General features: G+C 45.0%; 1 protein-coding gene across 1 annotated transcript in view; it reads right to left on the reverse strand.

Moving 5' to 3' along the window:
• KMO (kynurenine 3-monooxygenase) overlaps positions 1–18298 on the reverse strand; it is a 28442-nt gene extending 10144 nt beyond the window's left edge. The window contains exons 1-7 of the mRNA XM_084868742.1: positions 17994–18298; positions 9634–9703; positions 8407–8504; positions 6788–6877; positions 6143–6191; positions 3887–3974; positions 3037–3202 (exon numbers count right to left, since the gene is read on the reverse strand). Of these exons, the coding sequence (XP_084724868.1) occupies positions 3037–3202; positions 3887–3974; positions 6143–6191; positions 6788–6877; positions 8407–8504; positions 9634–9703; positions 17994–18047 (615 nt within the window). The 5' untranslated portion in view covers positions 18048–18298. The remainder of the gene's footprint in view (positions 1–3036; positions 3203–3886; positions 3975–6142; positions 6192–6787; positions 6878–8406; positions 8505–9633; positions 9704–17993) is intronic.
• Between the last annotated feature and the right edge of the window lie 1045 nt (positions 18299–19343).

Here is a 19343-nt window from a genome sequence, read left to right on the forward strand (position 1 = left end):
AAAAAATCAATAAAAAATATTTTTTTTAAAAAATGTACTTGATCACTCAACTCCAAAGTGTTTAAAATCAATAGCCTATTCTGAATGCCAGTATGGTGGAATGAGGTATAATTGAAGATTTGAAAATAGGCTATAAGATGTTCTCTCTCTTTCTTCTCTTTATTTCCATACACACACACTCACAAACAAGCACATCCATAAAATATATATATCGACACATATAAGCTACATATGTATGGATACACACACACACACACACATATGTAAGGTATCCCAAAATGTATGCACATACTTCAAATTATTATAAAGGCAGTTTTGTTAAAATAGCATTTGCTTTCAAAATGGAACTATCAGCTATTAAAGTGTGTATACATTTTTTGGGCGGGGGGCATCCTGAATATGTGTATACAATATTTTTAGATTTTATTTTTCACCTTATTTGGGGACTTATTTGTATGAATGGAAAGGTCCTCATTTAAATTTCATGGGCAAAACCAAATTTTACAAACTAATCTCTTATCCCTTGTTTCCTACAACATAAATTATAGAGAGGTCTGGCCTTTACAGCAAAATAGCAGCCTGAGTGAGTATTGATTATTGGGTATCACATGATCCACCATCTGTGGAATATAATGAACAACATAAACTGACGAACAAAAATAGATCCAGAAACAGAGAAACATCCATCAGAACGTCAAACCTCAGGGAAGGTAGGGGACGGTGGGGGTAAGGGGGACAGATCAACCAAAGGACTTGTGTGCATGCCTATAAACTTAATCAATGGACACAGACAACGAGGGTGGGGGTGGGGGCATGAATGGGAGGTGAGGGGAAACGGCAGAATAAGGATACATATGTAATACCTTAATCAATAAAGACATTTTAAAAAATAAATTTTAAAATGGTATGGATTATTGGGTAGACCACATATGTCAAACACAAGGCCCACGGGCCAAATCCAGCCCGCCAGGCCTTGCAATGTGGCCCGCACCGCGCTGTCATCACTGCACTCCGCTGTCAGTTTATGACATTGTCAGTTTATGACTGTTCAGTAAACCATTCGGCCCGCGATTTAGGCTGGATTTTAGATTTTGGCCCCTTCTCTGATTGAGTTCGACACCCCTAGGGTAGACCCATGGACCCCAGAACTAATACAAGCCCTTATGCTTGTTCCCAGGAATATGTTATATATAAGTTCGCGTTACTTCTTACAATTGTTTAGACAGCGCTTACAGTGTATACTGCACACAGGAGGAAGAACACAGACGCACAGAATAGAGTCCCAGCTAACATTTGCATACTTTGTTAGGAGAAGGAAATATTCCTTCCTGGTTTGTTAATCCTCAGAGCCCCAAAGAAAACCCAGTACAGACAGAGAAATGAGTAAACGTGAGACTATTTGACCTCAAAGGTCATACCGTGCAGTTGAATAGCCAACGTATATCCATATGCAAAGCCGCATAACTTCCCTGTAGCAACAGTTCAAGTGGCAGAAATACAAACAGGTTATCTGGAGCTAAAGTACACGTATAGGGAGGAAAAGCTGGGCGGGTAAGAAGTTTGTGGGGTTTGGGAAGTTAAAACAAGGGATTCCCGGCCCTAGCTGGTTTGCCTCAGTGGCTAGAACATCGGCCTGCTGATGAAAGGGTCCCAGGTTCGATTCTGGTCAAGGGCACATGCCCAGGTTTCAGGCTTGATCCCCAGTGTGGGGCATGCAGGAAGCAGCCGATGGATGATTCTCTCTCATCATGGATGTTTTTATCTCTCTTTCCCTCTCTCTTCCTCTCTCTGAAATCAATAAAAAATATATTTTTAAAAAAAGAATTAGTAAACACATTTTTTGACCAGGAAGAAGAAATAGAAAGACAATAAAATCTTAAAACATGGACTTGACTGACGATACAGTTTGGGATATCTGAATTTCAGACAGATTAAATCAGTTCCTTGAAACATGGATGTTTTATATACAAATCAAGTACTTAACTATGCTCATCCCTTATAAGCCTTACCTATAAGGCAAGATCCTTCTTCCTTTTGTGGGTATTTTAGTTTTCATAAAAAGTTCCTAGATTTACTTGCTTATGATCACATATTTGCCTCAGGACACATATGGTTCAGCGTGGAAACAGGGAATAAGAAAATTCTCTGGAGAGCATTCACCATGGTACATATGACCGGGGGTAAAAATCCAATATTGCTAGGGAGCTTTAAAACCCAAGACCAAACACTCCGATTAAAAAGTGAGCAAAGAAGCCCTAGCCAATTTGACACAGCGGTTAGAGAAGTGGTCGGCAAACTCATCAGTCCACAGAGCCAAATATCAATAGCACAATGATTGAAATTTCTTTGGAGAGCCACATTTTTTAAACGTAAACTTCTCCTAATGCCACTTCTTCCACGTAGACTCGCCCAAGCCATGGTGTTTTGTGGAAGAGCCACACTCCAGGGGCCAAAGAGCCCCATGTGGCTCGCGAGCCGTGGTTTGTCGACTACTGGTATAGGGGGATAAATGGTGATGGAAGAAGATGATTTTTGGTGGTGAACACAATACAATATACAGGAAATGTATTATAGAATTGTACCCCTGAGGCCCATATTATTTTATTAACCAATGTCACCCCAATAAATTTAAAAAATAATAACACGAAAAATAAAAAAAGAAGTCATGGAAAGAGGGGGGGGAAATAAATACTTTATATGCAAATCAAGTATTCAACTAACACTGTTTACTGATGCTCATTCCTTGAGAGGGAAACATCGATCAGCTGCCTCCTGCGCACCCCCTACTGCGGATGTGCCCACAACCAAGGTCCATGCCCTTGACCGGAATCGAACCTGGGACCTTTCAGTCGACAGGCTGACGCTCTATCCACTGAGCCACACCGGTTTTGGCCACCAATTTATTTTTAATGACAAAAGACTGATGTCAGACCTCAGAACTGACCAAAGACATGCCACTGAGAACACCTTCTGTGCGGGCCTGAGGTGGAGTGTGTGGAGGGGGGGCAGGGAGAGATAAGAAAGGGAAGGACTTACATCCCCGTCCCTGGGCGGGATGGTCAGTTCCATGTACCCGTGGGGAATGTACTGCTGACTGTAATCGAAGCGGGGTTTCTTCATGAGGTAGCTTCTGACGGTAGAATAAGCACCATCACATCCCACAATGAGGTCATAGGTGACATCTGTGGGAACTTTGTCAGATCTGAAAAACAAAAGGAGCCATCTGAAACACACACACACACACACGCACATGCACACGCACGCACACGCACACGTGGTCAAAGACAGCCAGTCGGCGGGCCTACTCCTCACTCTTACAGGCCTGACCTCCCGCTCTGAGTTGACAGCTATGTGAAAGACACCGATGGATTGCCTCCAGCACACGCCTTGACCGGGGCCCAGGCTGGGGAGGAGCCTGAAACTGAGGCACGTGCCCTTGACTGGAATCGAACCCAGAACCCTTCCTTCCACACCCCAGCGCTCTACCCACTGAGCTGGCGTGTCTGAAGCTGTCTCATGAGAAATTAACATGCATGAGGATTGGGTGAAGGGCTCAGGCCTGGGCGAGAGATGTGTGAGGTCTTCAGGGGAAAAGGAACGTCAGGGGAAATGGAATTCAGGGGAAATGGAACCTCAGAGGACACAGAGCTCAGGAGAAGCAGGCAAGCAGCATCCAGACAAGGGGAGGGGAGCAGGTTGTCTGTCTCCCGGGAGGAGAGAGAGGAAGCACAGGGTGGTGGACTCCAGGGCCTCGTGGAATCACCCTTTCCTTCATCCCTTAACTCCTTCCAAGGAGCCAAAAAGCAAAGGTTACAGATAAAAGGCCGCTCGGACCCCTGGCTGCTCCCTCGGAAGCCAGCGGGCGGGCAGGCGGGCGGGCGATTACCCAAGCACCGTGATGGTTCCTTCCTCCAGGTTGCAGGTCAGCAGCCGGTGGCCAAAGTACACCTTGGCGTTGGGGTAGCGCTCCACCGCTGGGGGAGGGGGGAGGGGGGAGCAGACACAGGTCAAGTTCTCCTTCTGACGTCACTTCATCACGGGGGACAGGGATCCTTTCCTGACCCCCGTATGACAGAGGGGTTTATTCTTTTAAAAATATATACATTTTATTGCCGAAACCTGTTTGGCTCCATGGACAGAGCATCTGCCTGCAGATCGATGATTCTCTCTCATTAATATTTCTAACCCTCTGTCCCTCTCTTCCTCTGTAAAAAAAAATCAATAAGAGGGGTGGGACCATATCTAGGGAGGGGTTTGGGATGGGAATGGGGGGATGAGGACAATTTTGTGATACCATAATCAAAAAAATAAATAAATAAAATATATATTTTTTTAAAAATCAACTACTCTCGCCGAGACCGGTTTGGCTCAATGGATAGAGCGTCGGCTTGGGGACTGAAGGGTCCCGGGTTCGATTCCGGTCAAGGGCATGTACCTTGGTTGCGGGCATATCCCCAGTAAGGGGTGTGCAAGGGGCAGCTGAGTCGATGACTCTCTCTCATCGATGTTTCTAACTCTCTATCTCTCTCCCTTCCTCTCTGTACAAAATGAATAAAATATATATTTTAAAAAAATCAACTACTCTCATCTCAAAAATAAATAAATAAATTAGAAGAAAAGAAAAGGTCCCACGAACTCCATTATGCAAATCCTCGCATTGCTAAGATTACCGGCGTCCCGGAAAGGGACTAGTCATCACATATTTGAAAAGCTGCCAGGCATGTAAGGCTTTGTTTGTGGCTGAAAACACTTTTTCCTTCGAGGCCTGCTGTTGGCCCTCTAGACTCCTCATTCCAGCTGTAACCAGTGTGGATTGTTGATCATCACACACTGAAACCCCTGGGAGGGGAAGAATTAAAATATTTGAAACATCAGGTGATGGTAGTGCTGTCTTGTGGGGGTTTTTTCTCCTGCTCGTCATCTCTGGAATTGAGCCATTTTCATTTTCTGAACTATTAATACGTGTTTTGATCCTTAATGAATTCTCAAGGATAGGGGAGCTGTCATGACAGGCTTTCAAGCTACCCAGCCAGGATGGAGGGGTTAGTCCCAAGCCATTCGTCTTATAAATGGAGTAAGGAACGTGCCTGAGACCACAGGAAGCTGAAACTTCTGACTTTCCAACTCAGTATTCCCATCTCCACTTCCCACCTTTTTGTCTCAGATTCTGGATTCTTTTGTCCCATTTTTAAGAAATGTATTTTTATTGATTTCAGAGAAGAAGGGAGAAGGAGAGAGAGAGAGAGAGAGAGAGAGAGAGAGAGAGAGAGAGAGAGAGACATCCATGATGGGAGAGCATCATGAATCAACTGCCTCTTGCACACCCACAACTGGGGATGTGCCCGCAACCAAGGTACATGCCCTTGACCGAAATCGAACCTGGGACCTTTCAATCCGCAGGCAGACGCTCTATCCACTGAGCCACACCAGCCGAGACGTGTCAGTGGCACACAGAGAGGGGCGCTTCTGACCTGGGCCCTGAGGCCGGGTCTTCCCTCCCTGTGTCAGCGCCTGGGTGTCAGCAGATGTTCCACACACAACATGAGGGCAGTAGTTAACAGCATGGACTTTGGAAGAAGCAGACTCCGGTTCAAATCCCGGTTCTGCCACTGATTAACAGCCTGATCTGTTACCCCGAGGGGCCCTCTCAGGCTCCTTCCCCGTCTGGGCAACCGAGATAAAGGTGATTCCCTCCTCCCCCGGTGGTGGGGAGGGTTATACACACCGAGGCCCATGAAGCTCTTACTCTCGTGTCCGGCGCCTCCATGCCTGGTTGCTATGGTTTTCTTTCTTTTTTATTTCTTTAATCTATTTTATTGATATTTTACAGAGAGGAAGAGAGAGGGATAGAGAGCTAGAAATATCGATGAGAGAGAATCATCGATCAGCTGCCTCCTGCACACCTGCCACTAGGGATGTGCCCGCAACCAGGGTACATGCCCTTGACCGGAATCGAACCTGGGACCTGTCAATCCGCAGGCCGACGCTCTGTCCACTGAGCCACAGTGGTCTCGGCAGTCCTGCTCTTAATAACTCACAAAAATAAAACAGTAAACAAGTCCCAATAAGCCATGTGGCAAGATCAGTCTCAGGTGCTCTATGCAAAATGACAAGTGATAAAAAAGTAAAGCATTGGACTTACCGGTCAGCAGATCCTTGTTTAGGTTCGTTCTGCTGATGGAAAGAATATACTGCAAGAAAAACACCGTAGATAGTGTTTGTTTCTGGGGGAGTGGGCACATAGAACGCTATGTCACTCACTCAGAAATAGGACAATATTATTTAGCAGAAAGTTGCGAGCTCCATTTTAGGACCACGCAGCCAAGTAACCTTTAAAAAATATATATATATTTGATTTTTCACAGAGAGGAAGGGAGAGGGATAGAGAGTTAGAAACATCGATAAGAGAGAAACATCGACCAGCTGCCTCCTGCACACCCCCTACCAGGGATGTGCCCGCATCCCAGGTCCATGCCCTTGACTGGAATCAAACCTGGGACCCTTCAGTCCACAGGCCGACGCTCTATCCACTGAGCCACACCGGTTTTGGCTATTTATTTTTTTTAAAAAAAGGATATTTTTATTGATTTCAGAGAGAAAGGGAGAGGGAGAGAGAGAGAAACATCAATGATGAGAGAGAATCCTGGATTGGCAAGCCCCACACTGGGGATGGAGCCCACAACCTGGGCATGTGCCCTGACGGGGAATCGAACCGTGACCTCCTGGTTCATAGGTCACGGACGTTAGACTCAGTTATAAGCAACAAGTACCCCTAGCGTTAACCTACCTGCGACTTTGTCCCGTAGGGAATTGCAGACTTTTTTCCTGAGAAAGAGTGAATCATTCTTGCCCTCATGGGAATTCCTTGAGAGACAATCTGAAACGAAACCAGAAATAACCCCTCTCAGTGTCTGTGACATGGCCTTCTGTACAAAAAAGATCGATATCAATTTTAAAGTGTGATTTTTAAATATTTTCAAAAACATTTTTTAAAAAAATAGCAAGGACCATGGAAGCACAGTCTAGGGGAAACTTAATGAAAATGGTGTTCCTGCGAATTTTGGTGTTTGCCTATTTTTTTTTTTTTTTGAACCGTTAGATTTTGGAATTGACTTAAAGTGTATTGGGTCCAAATCAGATATTCCACTTAAATATTACTGTCAGAGAGGGTAAATCATTTTTCTCACGGTCTCAAAAAAACAGGAATCATGGGGCCTCAAAAACCCAGGATTCCTAGCCCTCTCCGGTGTGGCTCAGTAGATAGAGCATCGGCCTGCGGACTGAAAGGTCCCAGGTTCGATTCCGGTCAAGGGCATGGACCTTGGTTGTGGGCATATCCCCAGTAGGGGGCGTGCAGGAGGCAGCTGATTGATGTTTCTAACTCATCGATGTTTCTAACTATATCGCTCCCTTCCTCTCTGTAAAAAATCAATAAAATATATATTTTTAAAAGTCACACTAAGTGAGAGAAAAAAAATGAGGCCATAAAAAGTCTCCCATCTGGTCAAATTTTCTGCTGAGTGAGTGATGAAAAGCTTTCTATTTTCAAAGTTTTCTGGAGTAGAGAATTGTGGGTAATGGGCCCCGCCTTCACAGCTCAGTGGTTGAGCACTGACTTATGAACCAGGAGGTCACGGTTCGATTCCCGGTCAGGGCCCATGCCCGGGTTATGGGCTCCATCCCCTGTAGGGGGTGTGCAGGAGGCAGGCAATCAATGATTCTCTCTCACCATGGATGTTTCTATCTCTCTCCCTCTTTCTCCATTTCTCTCTGAAATCAATAAAAAAATATATATATATTCTAAAAATATATTTATATATATTTAAAAAAATAATAATAAAAGAATAGAGTTGGCCTGCTTCTCTCATCCTAGCAGGGGTCTTCAAACTACGGCCCCCGGGCCACATGCGGCCCGCAGAGGAGTCTGATCCGGCCCGCCAGGTTTTTTGGGCAGTGAGCGCAGCCGAGGTGTTACAGTAGGAATTAGTAGTTCATATAGTCCGGCCCTCCAGCTCTCTGAGGGACCGTGATCTGGCCCCCACTTTAAAAAGTTTGAGGACCCCTGTGACCTAATGCCATCTCAGACCCCACCTTCTGGGGGCAGAGCTCTCCCGTCCTGTCGAGAGCCCAGACGGGGTGGCAGCCTGCCCCCGCCCCAGGTTGCGGGTCCTGCTCCGGATGCCAGCTGCCTCAGGCATCCCAGGATCACCCTCTCGCCCAAACTCAGAAGCTTGAAAACCTCTGTGGATCGATCGCGTCTGCAGGCAGAGGGCCTTGGCATTCAATAACGCTCTGAACCAGGAGGAGACAAAGCCGTTGATAGAGTCATGGATACAGTCATGGATACAGTCATTGTTGAGAAGCAGCGGGTGCCTTCTTCTCTGGGGGAATGCATGAACGAGGTACCTGGTCTTCTAGGCCAAGGGCCTTCAAGGCTTGCCGTCCTCGGTGGGAAAGGGCCAGGTTAATGCTTCTCCCTCGAGCCAGCTGGGCCACTCGGATATCTGGGACATTGCGAACAGACGCCACATTACACACGTCTCCTCCTCTCCCCCCCTCCCCCTTTTAAATACTTTTTATTTATTTTTATTGATAATCAAATAAGCACTCTAATCCTCCAACCAAGATTGCTCTACCCAGCAAAGCTATCCTTTAGAATGGAAGGGCAGATAAAAAGCTTCACAGATCCGGAAAAAAAAAAAAACAAGCTAAAGGAGTCCATCACCGCCAAATCGGGATTATAGGTAATGCTAAAAGGTGTTCTTTAAAAAAGAGGAAGAAGAAGAAAAAAGTAAAGACAAAAAAATAAGGAGCAACAAATGCATATCGATCAACAAGTGAATCTAAACGTCAAGCGAGCTAAAAATCGGAGGAACAGAATACACTGGTGAGTAGAATAGAATCAGGAGCATAGAAGGGGAGGGGATTGATAATTTTTGGGGCGAAAGGGGTGTCTGTGTGTGTGTGGGGGGTACGGGAAGAGACTGGACAAACATCATATATCTATGGATGGGGGGGCGGTAAGGGCAGAGGGTGGGAGTGGGGACTGGATGGAGGGGAGCTGGGGGGGGGAACAATTGTAATAATCTGAACAATAAAGATTTATTTAAAAAAAAAAATAAACACTCTCTCCACTGAGGCACACTGGCTAGGGCCCACACATCTCTTTATACCCTTGGGCACGATGGACATGCAAACCTGTTACATTCACCGGTGCGGCCAGCACCAAATTAAAAGACCTTGTTAGCTCTTATCGAGAAAAATGCTAATAATAGTACATTTGTGTTCATTGAACTTAGACAGTTGACATTTAAAAAATTTTAACAGTTCCCCCTTCAAAAAAAAAAAAATTCTTTTAAAATCTGCCCAGCCGGTGTGGTTCAGTGGTTGAGCATCGACCCATGAATCTGGAGGACACAGTTCGATTCCTGGTCAGACCCCAGGGTGGGGCGTGCAGGAGGCAGCCGATCCGTGATTCCCTCTCTCGTCATGGATGTTTCAATCCCCCTCTCCCTTCCTCCCTGAAGTCAAATAAAAATATATTTTAAATGTGTGCGACTGCATCTTTTACAATTGAAAGAGAAAGAGATCCCAGAATGAGAACCCCCGTCTCAGCTTTCGGAATTGCCTTACCTTCCCTCGCTTCGTACACGTCAACTTGGAAATTCCTCTTTGCAAGAAAGCAGGCGTTCAACGATCCGACCTAGGAGTCAAAGCAGGTTTCTGTTTTCACACGTTCGTCTGGCTCCTCCAGAAAGAGGGGATTTTTGCTGTCATGTGTGGCTGGGTTATCACCCCCATTTACTGAGTCACTACTAGGAGGCACCCTGTGCAACCATAAGGGGATCATTCGAGATTAAACACTGTCATTTTAGAGACGGGTTGTTGGTTTGTTTTTACCTTTTATAGGGATGTATAACTTTATACAAAGATCATAAAACCTGTATACAGTGTACAGAGGAATCCGAAAGCGAACACACACATAGCCATCATTCTGGTAAATAAGTAGGACATTGCCATCTGTCTGGTGGGGATCAGGGGTCAAGTGTGGACCTTCATTCCTGGTCAGGGCACACGCCTGGGATGTGGGCTTTATCTGTAGTATGGAGGGCGGGGAGCATGCAGGAGGCAGCCGCTCAATAATTCTCTCTCCCTCTCCCTTCCTCTCTGAAATAAAATTTTAATATATTTTATTGATATATATATATTTTTTTTTACAGAGAGGAAGGAAGAGGGATAGAGTTAGAAACATCGATGAGAGAGAATCATCTATCAGCTGCCTCCTGCACACGCCCTACTGGGGATGTGCCTGCAACCAAGGTCCATGCCCTGGACCGGAATCGAACCTGGGACCCTTGAGTCCGCAGGCCGACGCTCTATCCACTGAGCCACACCAATTTCAGCAAATCATATATTTTTTTAAAAAAAGTAGAACATTGCTGCTCTCCTAAAGCTGCCCCCACCTCCCCCTCAGTTATAATCCCAGCCTTTCACCAAAAGGTAAACATTATGCTGACTTTTGTGACAACCCGTCCTTGCTTCTTTATTGTTTTATGGCTTAGGTATGTATCTCTAGGCCTGTGGCGGGCAAATCGCAGTTCGCGAGCCACATGCGGCTCTTTGGCCCCTTGAGGGTGGCTCTTCCACAAAATACCACGGCCTGGGAGAGTCTGTGTGGAAGATGTGGCGTTAGAAGAAGTTTAAATTTGAAAAAATTGGCTCTCCAAAGAAACGTCAATGATTGTCCTGTTGATATTTGGCTCTGTGGACTCATGAGTTTGCAGATCCCTGGTCTAGGCCATTTGGGTTGATTTTGCTTGCTTTTGAATCACATAATAAAAATCATGTGTTTTTTGTTTTTTGTTTTTTTCATCTTGCTTCTTTAACACAACATGCTTATGAGATTCATCCATTGCACGGGCATGCTTTGTTTTTTTTGGTTATTACTGTATGAGTCATCGTTGTCTGACCTCTCGCAGATGACTTAGCCGTTCTACTGTTGAGGGACATTTGAGCGCTTCCTGGTTGGGGACTATTATTAACAAACACCTAGAGGCCCGATGCTCGAAGATTCGTGCGAGAACAGGCCTGCCTTCCCCTGGCTGCCGGCACCAATGCCACCCACACCCACCGGGGTGTGCTCTGAGCCACGCTTCGGCCGCTGGGAGCAGGCCCCCACCCCCGTATGTGTCTGCTGATGTGGGGGCGTGCTCCGAGCTGCGCTGGTGGTGACTGTTAAGACTTAGAGACAATCGTGACTGTAAAGGCATCCGGACAAATTTGCATGCTACCTCTTTATAGATATAGATATAGATATAGATATAGATATGGATATGGATATGGATATGGATATGGATATGGACATGGACATAGATATAGATAAAGATTAGATATAGATATTATAGATATAGATTAGATATAGATGTAGATATAAATGTAGCTATAGCTGTAGATAGAGATGTAGATATAGATATTATAGATATACATTAGATATAGATGTAGATGTAGATATAGATGTAGATGTAGTTGTATAGATATAGATATAGATATAGATATAGATATAGATATAGATATAGATATAGATATAGATATGGATGTAGATATGGATATGGATATGGATATGGATATGGATATAGATAATAGATGCTACAAAGAACATTCTTCTCCATAAATCCTAGTCCGAATGTGCATGGTTTTTCTTTAGCGTTTTATACTCTGAAGTGGAATCTCTGTCCAAAGGTGGATGTGCCTTCACCGTTATTATGCCACGTGGTTTCCCATTTTGTACTAATTTGTTTTCCAACTGGCAGCTTCTAAGAGTTCCTTTTTGCTGGCGCTTGATGTTCCCAGACTTTCAAGCATTCCCATTGGAGAGGCCTAGGGGAGGGGTGTGTTTTAATTCGTGCATGACTGATTAACTAAAGGGGGTGTGTTTTAATTCATGCATGACTGATTAACTAGAGGGGGTGTGGTTTAATTCGTGCATGACTGATTAACTAATCCAGTGTTGATTGTCTGCTTGTAGCTCCTCCTTTGTCAGCTGCCTGTAAAGCCTCCTGCCTGTTCTCTATTGGGCTCTCTGTATTTTATTTTCCTCCTATTGATCCTTGAGTTGTTTGTGGATTTGAGCATCGAGTCTTTGTCATTTTTATCATTTATATATTTTAAGATATTTTTATTGATTTTAGAGAGAAAGGGAGAGAGAGATGGAAACATCAATGATGAGAGAGAATCATGTATCGGCTGCCTCCTGCACGCCTCCCTACTGGGGATCGAGTCTGCAACCTGGGCATGTGCCCTTCACCGGAATCAAACCCGGAGCCTTCAGTCCACAGGCTAATGCCCTATCCACTGAGCCAAACCGGCTAGGGCTCTTTGTCATTTTTTAATGTCGCCAATATCTTCTTCTGTGGCTTGCTTTTGGTTTATTTATTTTTAATATGTTTTTTATTGATTTCAGAAAGAGTAAGGGAGAGGGAGAGACAGATGAGAGGGAATCATGGATCAGCTACCCTCTGCATGCCTTCCACTGGGGATCGAGCCCAGAACCTGGGCATGCGCCCTTGACCTAAATCAAACCCGGGACCCTCCAGTCCGCAGGCCAACGCTCTCTCCACTGAGCCCCACCAGCCAGGGCTGTGGCTTTCTTTTTAAACTCTCTAGTAACTGATAAGGATGGCAAGCTCTTTAGTTCAGTGTAATATGTTACATTATTGTTGACGCATGGGGCATCTTCTACAGAAGCCTTCCCCTACTCAAAGATTTTGAAGATTTTTTTTTTTTTGTCCATTGCCTTCACAACCCTTTATAGCAGTGGTTCTCAACCTTTCTAATGCCGCGACCCTTTAATACAGCTCCTCATGTGGTGGTGACCCCCAACCATAACATTATTTTCGTGGCTACTTCATCACTGCCATTTTGCTACTGTGGATGAATTATAATGTGAATATCTGTGTTTTCCAATGGTCTTAGGCTCTACAGCAGCGGTTCTCAACTTGTGGGACGTTAAGATTCATTAACAGGCCAAAACCGGTTTGGCTCCGTGGATAGAGTGTCGGTGTGCAGACTGAAAGGTCCCAGGTTCAATTCCAGTCAAGGGCATGGACCTTGGTTGCAGGCACATCCCCAGTAGGGGGTGTGCAAGAGGCAGCTGATCGATGATTCTCTCTCATCGATGTTTCTAGCTCTCTATCCCTCTCCCTTCCTCTCTGTAAAAAAAAAATCAATAAAATATATATTTTTTAAAAGATTCATTAACAGGAGCACCTTTGCCAATCAAACAGCCTTTTGGAGTGATGACGAAATCTGTCATTTGCTCTCTAACTCATCTGCCAACAGGAAAAGAAAACACAGAGAGATGAACTTGACATTGGGAGCCATGCCTGGGGCCATCTGCTGTGCGCAGGGCAGCTGGAGAATGTCAGCAGAATTGTTTTGGACTCATGAAACTCTTTCCAAAAGTCGGGACTTTTTAAAAACGCCGCGACACGGGACAAATTGTTAAAAATCGGGGCTGTCCCGCCAAAAGCGGGACGTCTGGTCACCTTATTCTAGGGACAACATGTGGGATTCTGGACACCCACCTGACTTAGGAGGACTCACTAAACCTCCAGGCCTTGGGTAAGGACCTCAATAGATACATCTCAGGAGGAGGGTACACTAGAAAGAAATCAATAATCAAAGATCAATGATCAAAGGGACTAAAGCCAATTTAGGAAAGCCTTCTCTAGTCCTGACCTGATGATATTCATCTGGGCTTGCTGGTAAACCGAGCAGCTTAGGAGAGGCAAACTGTGTTCTGAAACACTCCTATCTACAGACCAGTGACGTCCCCGTAAGCCTCACATTTTCTTAAAAATTTGCATAAGTATTATTCCTCATCGGAGAATATGTTTGCTTTTGATTGATTTTGAGAGGGAGAGGAAGGGAGAACGAGAGAAAGAGAAACTTCAATGTGAGAGAGAAATAACGATCGTTTGCTTTCCATATGTATCCTCATCATTGGGGATTGAACTTGCAACCGAGGTATGTACCCTGACCAGGAATCAAACCCGCAGCCCTCTGTGTACATACAGAACAGGACTCTAACCAACTGAGCTACCGGGCTAGGGCCTTCATATGTATTTTAAAATATATTCTTAATAATTTCATACTGCATGATTCTCTTATAAAGACAACTAAAACTAATCCACGGTATATGCATATACATAATTTTAGAAATATATATATCAATAATCTGTGTATATGTGCTACACATAGAACTTTTAAATACATATATTCAAGGGAATGATAAACACAGGATATAGGGAAATACTTTTAACAGGTGAGAGAGAAGCACAGAGGCGGATATAAGTCTGTCAATATTGTGATTCTCACGTTGAGCTCAAAGATTACAGCTTCTGATTATCAACAAACAAGCAAAAAGGTAAATAAAATGTCTTCTCCAAGACGAGTCAAAATAATGTGCCCTGAAATAAAGATTATGATAACTCCAGTTTTGGGTAACTGAGGTTCAAATAAAACTAAAAGAAAAGAAAAAAAGGGTACATGCTACAGGCATCCCCCGAGAAGGATTCATAATAGGGCTGATAAAGTGCATTTTACACTCCAGCTTTATTTCCTCTGCTCACTTTCTGTAAAAACGTGCTTAATCAGGAACAAAGGTCAGTGTTTTTTTTTAGTTGTTACACTGGAAAAAAAAACAAACCAAAACCCAACAACAGGACTGAAACTATAAGATATGAAGATATAAATGGAAAGGAAAATGTGTGTACCCCACTCGACACCCACCACAAACTCTCGCTGAGAGCACAGCTGGTTCCTGAGAATAAATAGGGAAGCAGGTGTTGAAAGACTTGAAGGCTTGGGGGAGGGGTTAACCTCTGAGGAGATTCCTCGGTTACTTAATTATGGATTTACCCAGTTTCCTATTCTTCCATTTTTTTCCCTCTTTCTTTTTCCATCTCTCCCTACTTCCTGCTTTACAGGTACCGTGTTTTGACCCCACCCTGCCCTGATATCGAGGCCTAAGTTACCAATCAGAACCACGTGAGCCCTAACCAGTGTGACTCAGTGGATAGAGCATCAGCCTGTGGACTGAAGGGTCCCAGGTTCCATTCCGGTCAAGGGCATGTACCTTGGCTGCGGGCACATCCCCAGTGGGGGGTGTGCAGGAGGCAGCTGATCCGTGTTTCTAACTCTCTATTCCTCTCCCTTCCTCTCTGTAAAAAAATCAATAAGATAATATATATTTTTAAGAAGTTTGGAAACTGTTGTTGTTTTTTAATGAAATGATGAGGTATGCTCTCCTGGTGCTCCGCTGCTTGCTTTGATATAAGAGGATTTGCTAAATCCTGCTGATTCCCACGGGACCTCTCCCACAATGGGTGGATGCCTAACTACTGAACCATTTGGTCACGTGGGCAATGATCGTGAGGAAACCGTAGCTTTAAGTTTATAAATGCTGACCCTAAAGGGAAGGGGAATGGAGATTATTTCAATTTTATGCACTTTATACCTCTTTGTTGTAATGCATTTGAAGTCAACCTGATACCGTCATGTCAAACATGTGTCAGCTTGTCAGCTACTTTGGACTTAAGGAAGCACATAAAACTCTCCCTTAGAACCCGTCTGAGTTGGTCACCACATGACTTCTGAAAAGTCGGTTCTACCTCCTACTCATGGAATTATAGTCTGGCCTCAAGAATGTGATCTTTGTGCCCTAACCAGTGTGGCTCAGTGGATAGAGCATCAGCCTGAAGACTAAAAGGCGGCAGGTTTGATTCCGGTCAAGGGCATGTACCTTGGTTGCGGGCACATCCCCGGTAGGGGGTGTGCAGGAGGCAGCTGATGGATGTTGCTCTCTCATCCATGTTTCTAACTCTTCTTTTTTAAATATATTTTATTGATTTTTTACAGAGAGGAAGAGAGAGGGATAGAGAGTTAGAAACATCGATGCATGCCATCACTCCCCCCCCCCCCACCTGGGGATCGAGCCCCCATCCCAGGCATGTGCCCTGACCAAGAATCGAACCGGTGACCTCTTGGTTCCTGGGTTGATGCTCAACCACTGAGCCACACTGGCCAGACTGCTTCCATGCCTTTTGTAGTGCTCTCAGGGACATTATTTCACCACTGAATCCCCAGGATCTAAAGCAATGCTGGCACATAGCAGGCACTCAATGAGATTTTGTTTAATACGTGGATTCTCGTTTTGTGTGAAACTTTGATAGGAAAGGCTTGAACCAAAGCCCAGTATGAAGAAATGACAGCATACACCCGTCACATGCATGGACCAACGCTTCATGTAATAGTGTTCCTTAGCCTTTTGAAATGTAGAGCCAGCTCAGGGAAGGCAGGGGGAGGGTGGGGGTCAGGGGGAGAGATCAACCAAAGGACTTATATGCTTGCATATAAGCCTAACCAATGGACACAGACAACAGGGGGCTGTGGGCATGGATGGGAGGTGGGGGTAATGGGGGAATAAGGACACATAGGTAATACCTCAATCAATAAAAAATAATAATAATTTAAAAAATAGAAGAAACAAAAAGAAATTTAGAGCCAGCAATGTTAGAGGGACTGTCCTAGTATTTTGGGTGAAAGACAATAAGGAAGGTTAAAGACTAACATTAGCATACACCATAGAGACACACGTGTGCAGGATTACATATACCGCTAGGACAGCGTCTGAGACCGACTCGGCCCTCGATAGGTTTCCATTGGGCAAAATAGATAAATGAATGAATATCTGTGAGCTGACTGCCTGCCCATGGTTAGCCCAAAGGTGAAAAGAAAATTGTTAAATTTTAACTAATGGGGATATTCTGTTGAGAGGTGGAGGGTGGGGGGCGAGGAGGGGGAAATGGATTTTGCTTGAGGCAGTCCCACGTTGAACAGAACTGGCTCTGGATGGTGGTGATGGACACAGAGACCCCTCCTACGTCTGGCTACAGGTGCAGGACGTCCCCTCCAGGCAACTCACCTGCTCAGGGAGGGGTGAGCCCTCCAGTGTGGAGGGCTCCATTAGATCAGCCAAGTAGTCAGGGCACCGACAAGTATCAATCCCAACAACTCAGTGAACTAGCAGACGCCCAACATGATAATTCTGCACTAGCTGCATACTCCTTGACCCTTCTGCTTATGAGACGTATATTAACCAGAGTGAGGCAAATATTTTCATTGAAATATATTTACAGTAATATATATACACGGAGCGGCCAGATGATGATGATGATGACCTCTGAACGCATCATCATCTGGCCACTCTGTGTACATCCTATAGAATAAAAGGCTAATATTCAAATGGTCCCCTCGGCCAGGAGTTCGACCAGCAGGCAGGCCAGCCGACCACCCATGTCCCCTCCCCCTGGCCAGGCTGCCTGGAACCCACCCATGCACGAATTCAAGCACCGGGCCTCTAATATATAAGTAATACACTGAGTGGGCAAATTATTATGAGTTCAGAGATCATAATAATCTGGCCACTCTGTGTGTGTGTGTGTGTGTGTGTGTGTGTGTATAACATATATATATATATATATATATATATATATATATATATATATATATTAATATATTTTTTAAATGAGTAAACCTGGGCATAAATCAATTCAATTATCTTCATTTTCTCTGTGTGTGTGTATGTGTGTGTGTGCGTGTGTATGGGTGTGTGTGTATGTGTGTGTGTGTGTGTGTGTGCGTGTGTATGGGTGTGTGTGTGTGTGTGTGTGTGTGTGCGTGTGTGTGTGTTTTACACTAAAACAAAATGACAATGAAAAACAGCCACCTTTGCATTTAATGGAAATAAAAGACCCCCCCCTAGGAGAACACACGTTCGCACTAACCCCACCTTCAAGATCCATGTATGCACACATCAGAAAAGTCCCCGGGAGCAAAGGAACCGTTTGTACGAGTGATTAAGAAGCGTCCTTCCCAGTCAGGACCGTCCGCGGGACACCACCCCCAGGAGGGAGACAGAAATGGATGCCTACCAGACCACCGCCGATGACAGCCACCCTTTTCGGCTGCGTGCCCCAGGAGTCCATGGCCGCTGCCAGTGCTCTCCACGGGTCACCGATCCCCAGGACACCCAGCCTCCTCCTGTCTTTATAGGGCCCGGAGCCCAGCCACAGTGTTTGAGCAGACCTGGGAGGTAACACTTAACCCCTTCGCGGCCCCAAGCACAGCCAACTCTGCCTCAAGGAAAAGAAAAGATTAAAAAAATAAAACCCTACATGATTTGAAAACCCAGCCCACAGAGACACGCCCTGTCTGAAGGGCAGACGCAGACACGTGTGAGCCACAGTCTTAGGGCTTTTCTCCTTTTTCCTACCGCGTGCATTTTCTGACTTCCTCAGTTGCATTTTCCATTCATAATTAATCATGAATGAAACCCCCCTGGGCTGAAGTCCCCAGGCATCTTCAACTTCTCTGAGACAGCGCGATGGTGGATGCCATCACCCAGTCAGGAGTTGTTTTTGGACTCGGAGAGCCACCCACATGTCAGGAATTTCAGCTGAAAGCTCCTCCCAGTGTGTCTTGAACAAGACTCTACCTGGGAAAATGTTTGCCTGCTCTTGCTATCGCCCAGCAAGGTTTTCAACTGTGTAGGTGACTGTCAACGCCAGGAGCCACATGCTGACCTGCCCAGCTCAGGGGAGGCCTGCGTGGCAGTCTTGCAAACTCAGAGACCTAAAATGACCACCAGAGATGGTTTGAAAATTAAATATTTAACTACAAACAGGTTCTAGTGGGTAGTCATGTCCCAGGCTGATATTTTCCCAGACAAAGATCAACTTGGATCTTCTTTCCTGAGCCCATTTGCCTTTTTGCCTCTAAGATAACACATCTGTGAGATGTCTGGGTAACTTGTAACCTCCCTTTTTCCGGAGCCCCCGGGGCACAACCAGATGTGCTGGGCGCCAGGACAGATGCCTCAGATTCCTTCGTTATCGTGTTCATGGTTCCCGCACGCACCTGAGTACACGCCCATCATTTTACTTTTGATCCAAGCCCAGGGGTTTCCCACCGCTGTGCTTTCTCCCGCCTCCTTACTCCGTCACCAATGAATTTCATGTCACCTACCTCTGTCCCTCCTTTGATTTCAGTGTATAAATAGGAATATAACCTGCTATTCTTCGGAGCATTATCTTAATCCATTGAGGTTCTGCTTCCCAGTATATGTCGACAGTTTGGCTCAAATAAATTCACTAAAATTCTTTACAAGTTTCAATGTTGTTGTTGTTTTTTTCCATGTTTTTTGGGGGTTTTGTTTGTTTGTTTGTTTTTTGTTAACAGTGACCATCCTATCTTTTCATTTTTTATTTTTTTTTATTTTTTGC

This window comes from Pipistrellus hanaki (assembly GCF_964339955.1).
Source record: "Pipistrellus hanaki genome assembly, chromosome: 20".
Lineage (NCBI taxonomy): Eukaryota > Metazoa > Chordata > Mammalia > Chiroptera > Vespertilionidae > Pipistrellus > Pipistrellus hanaki.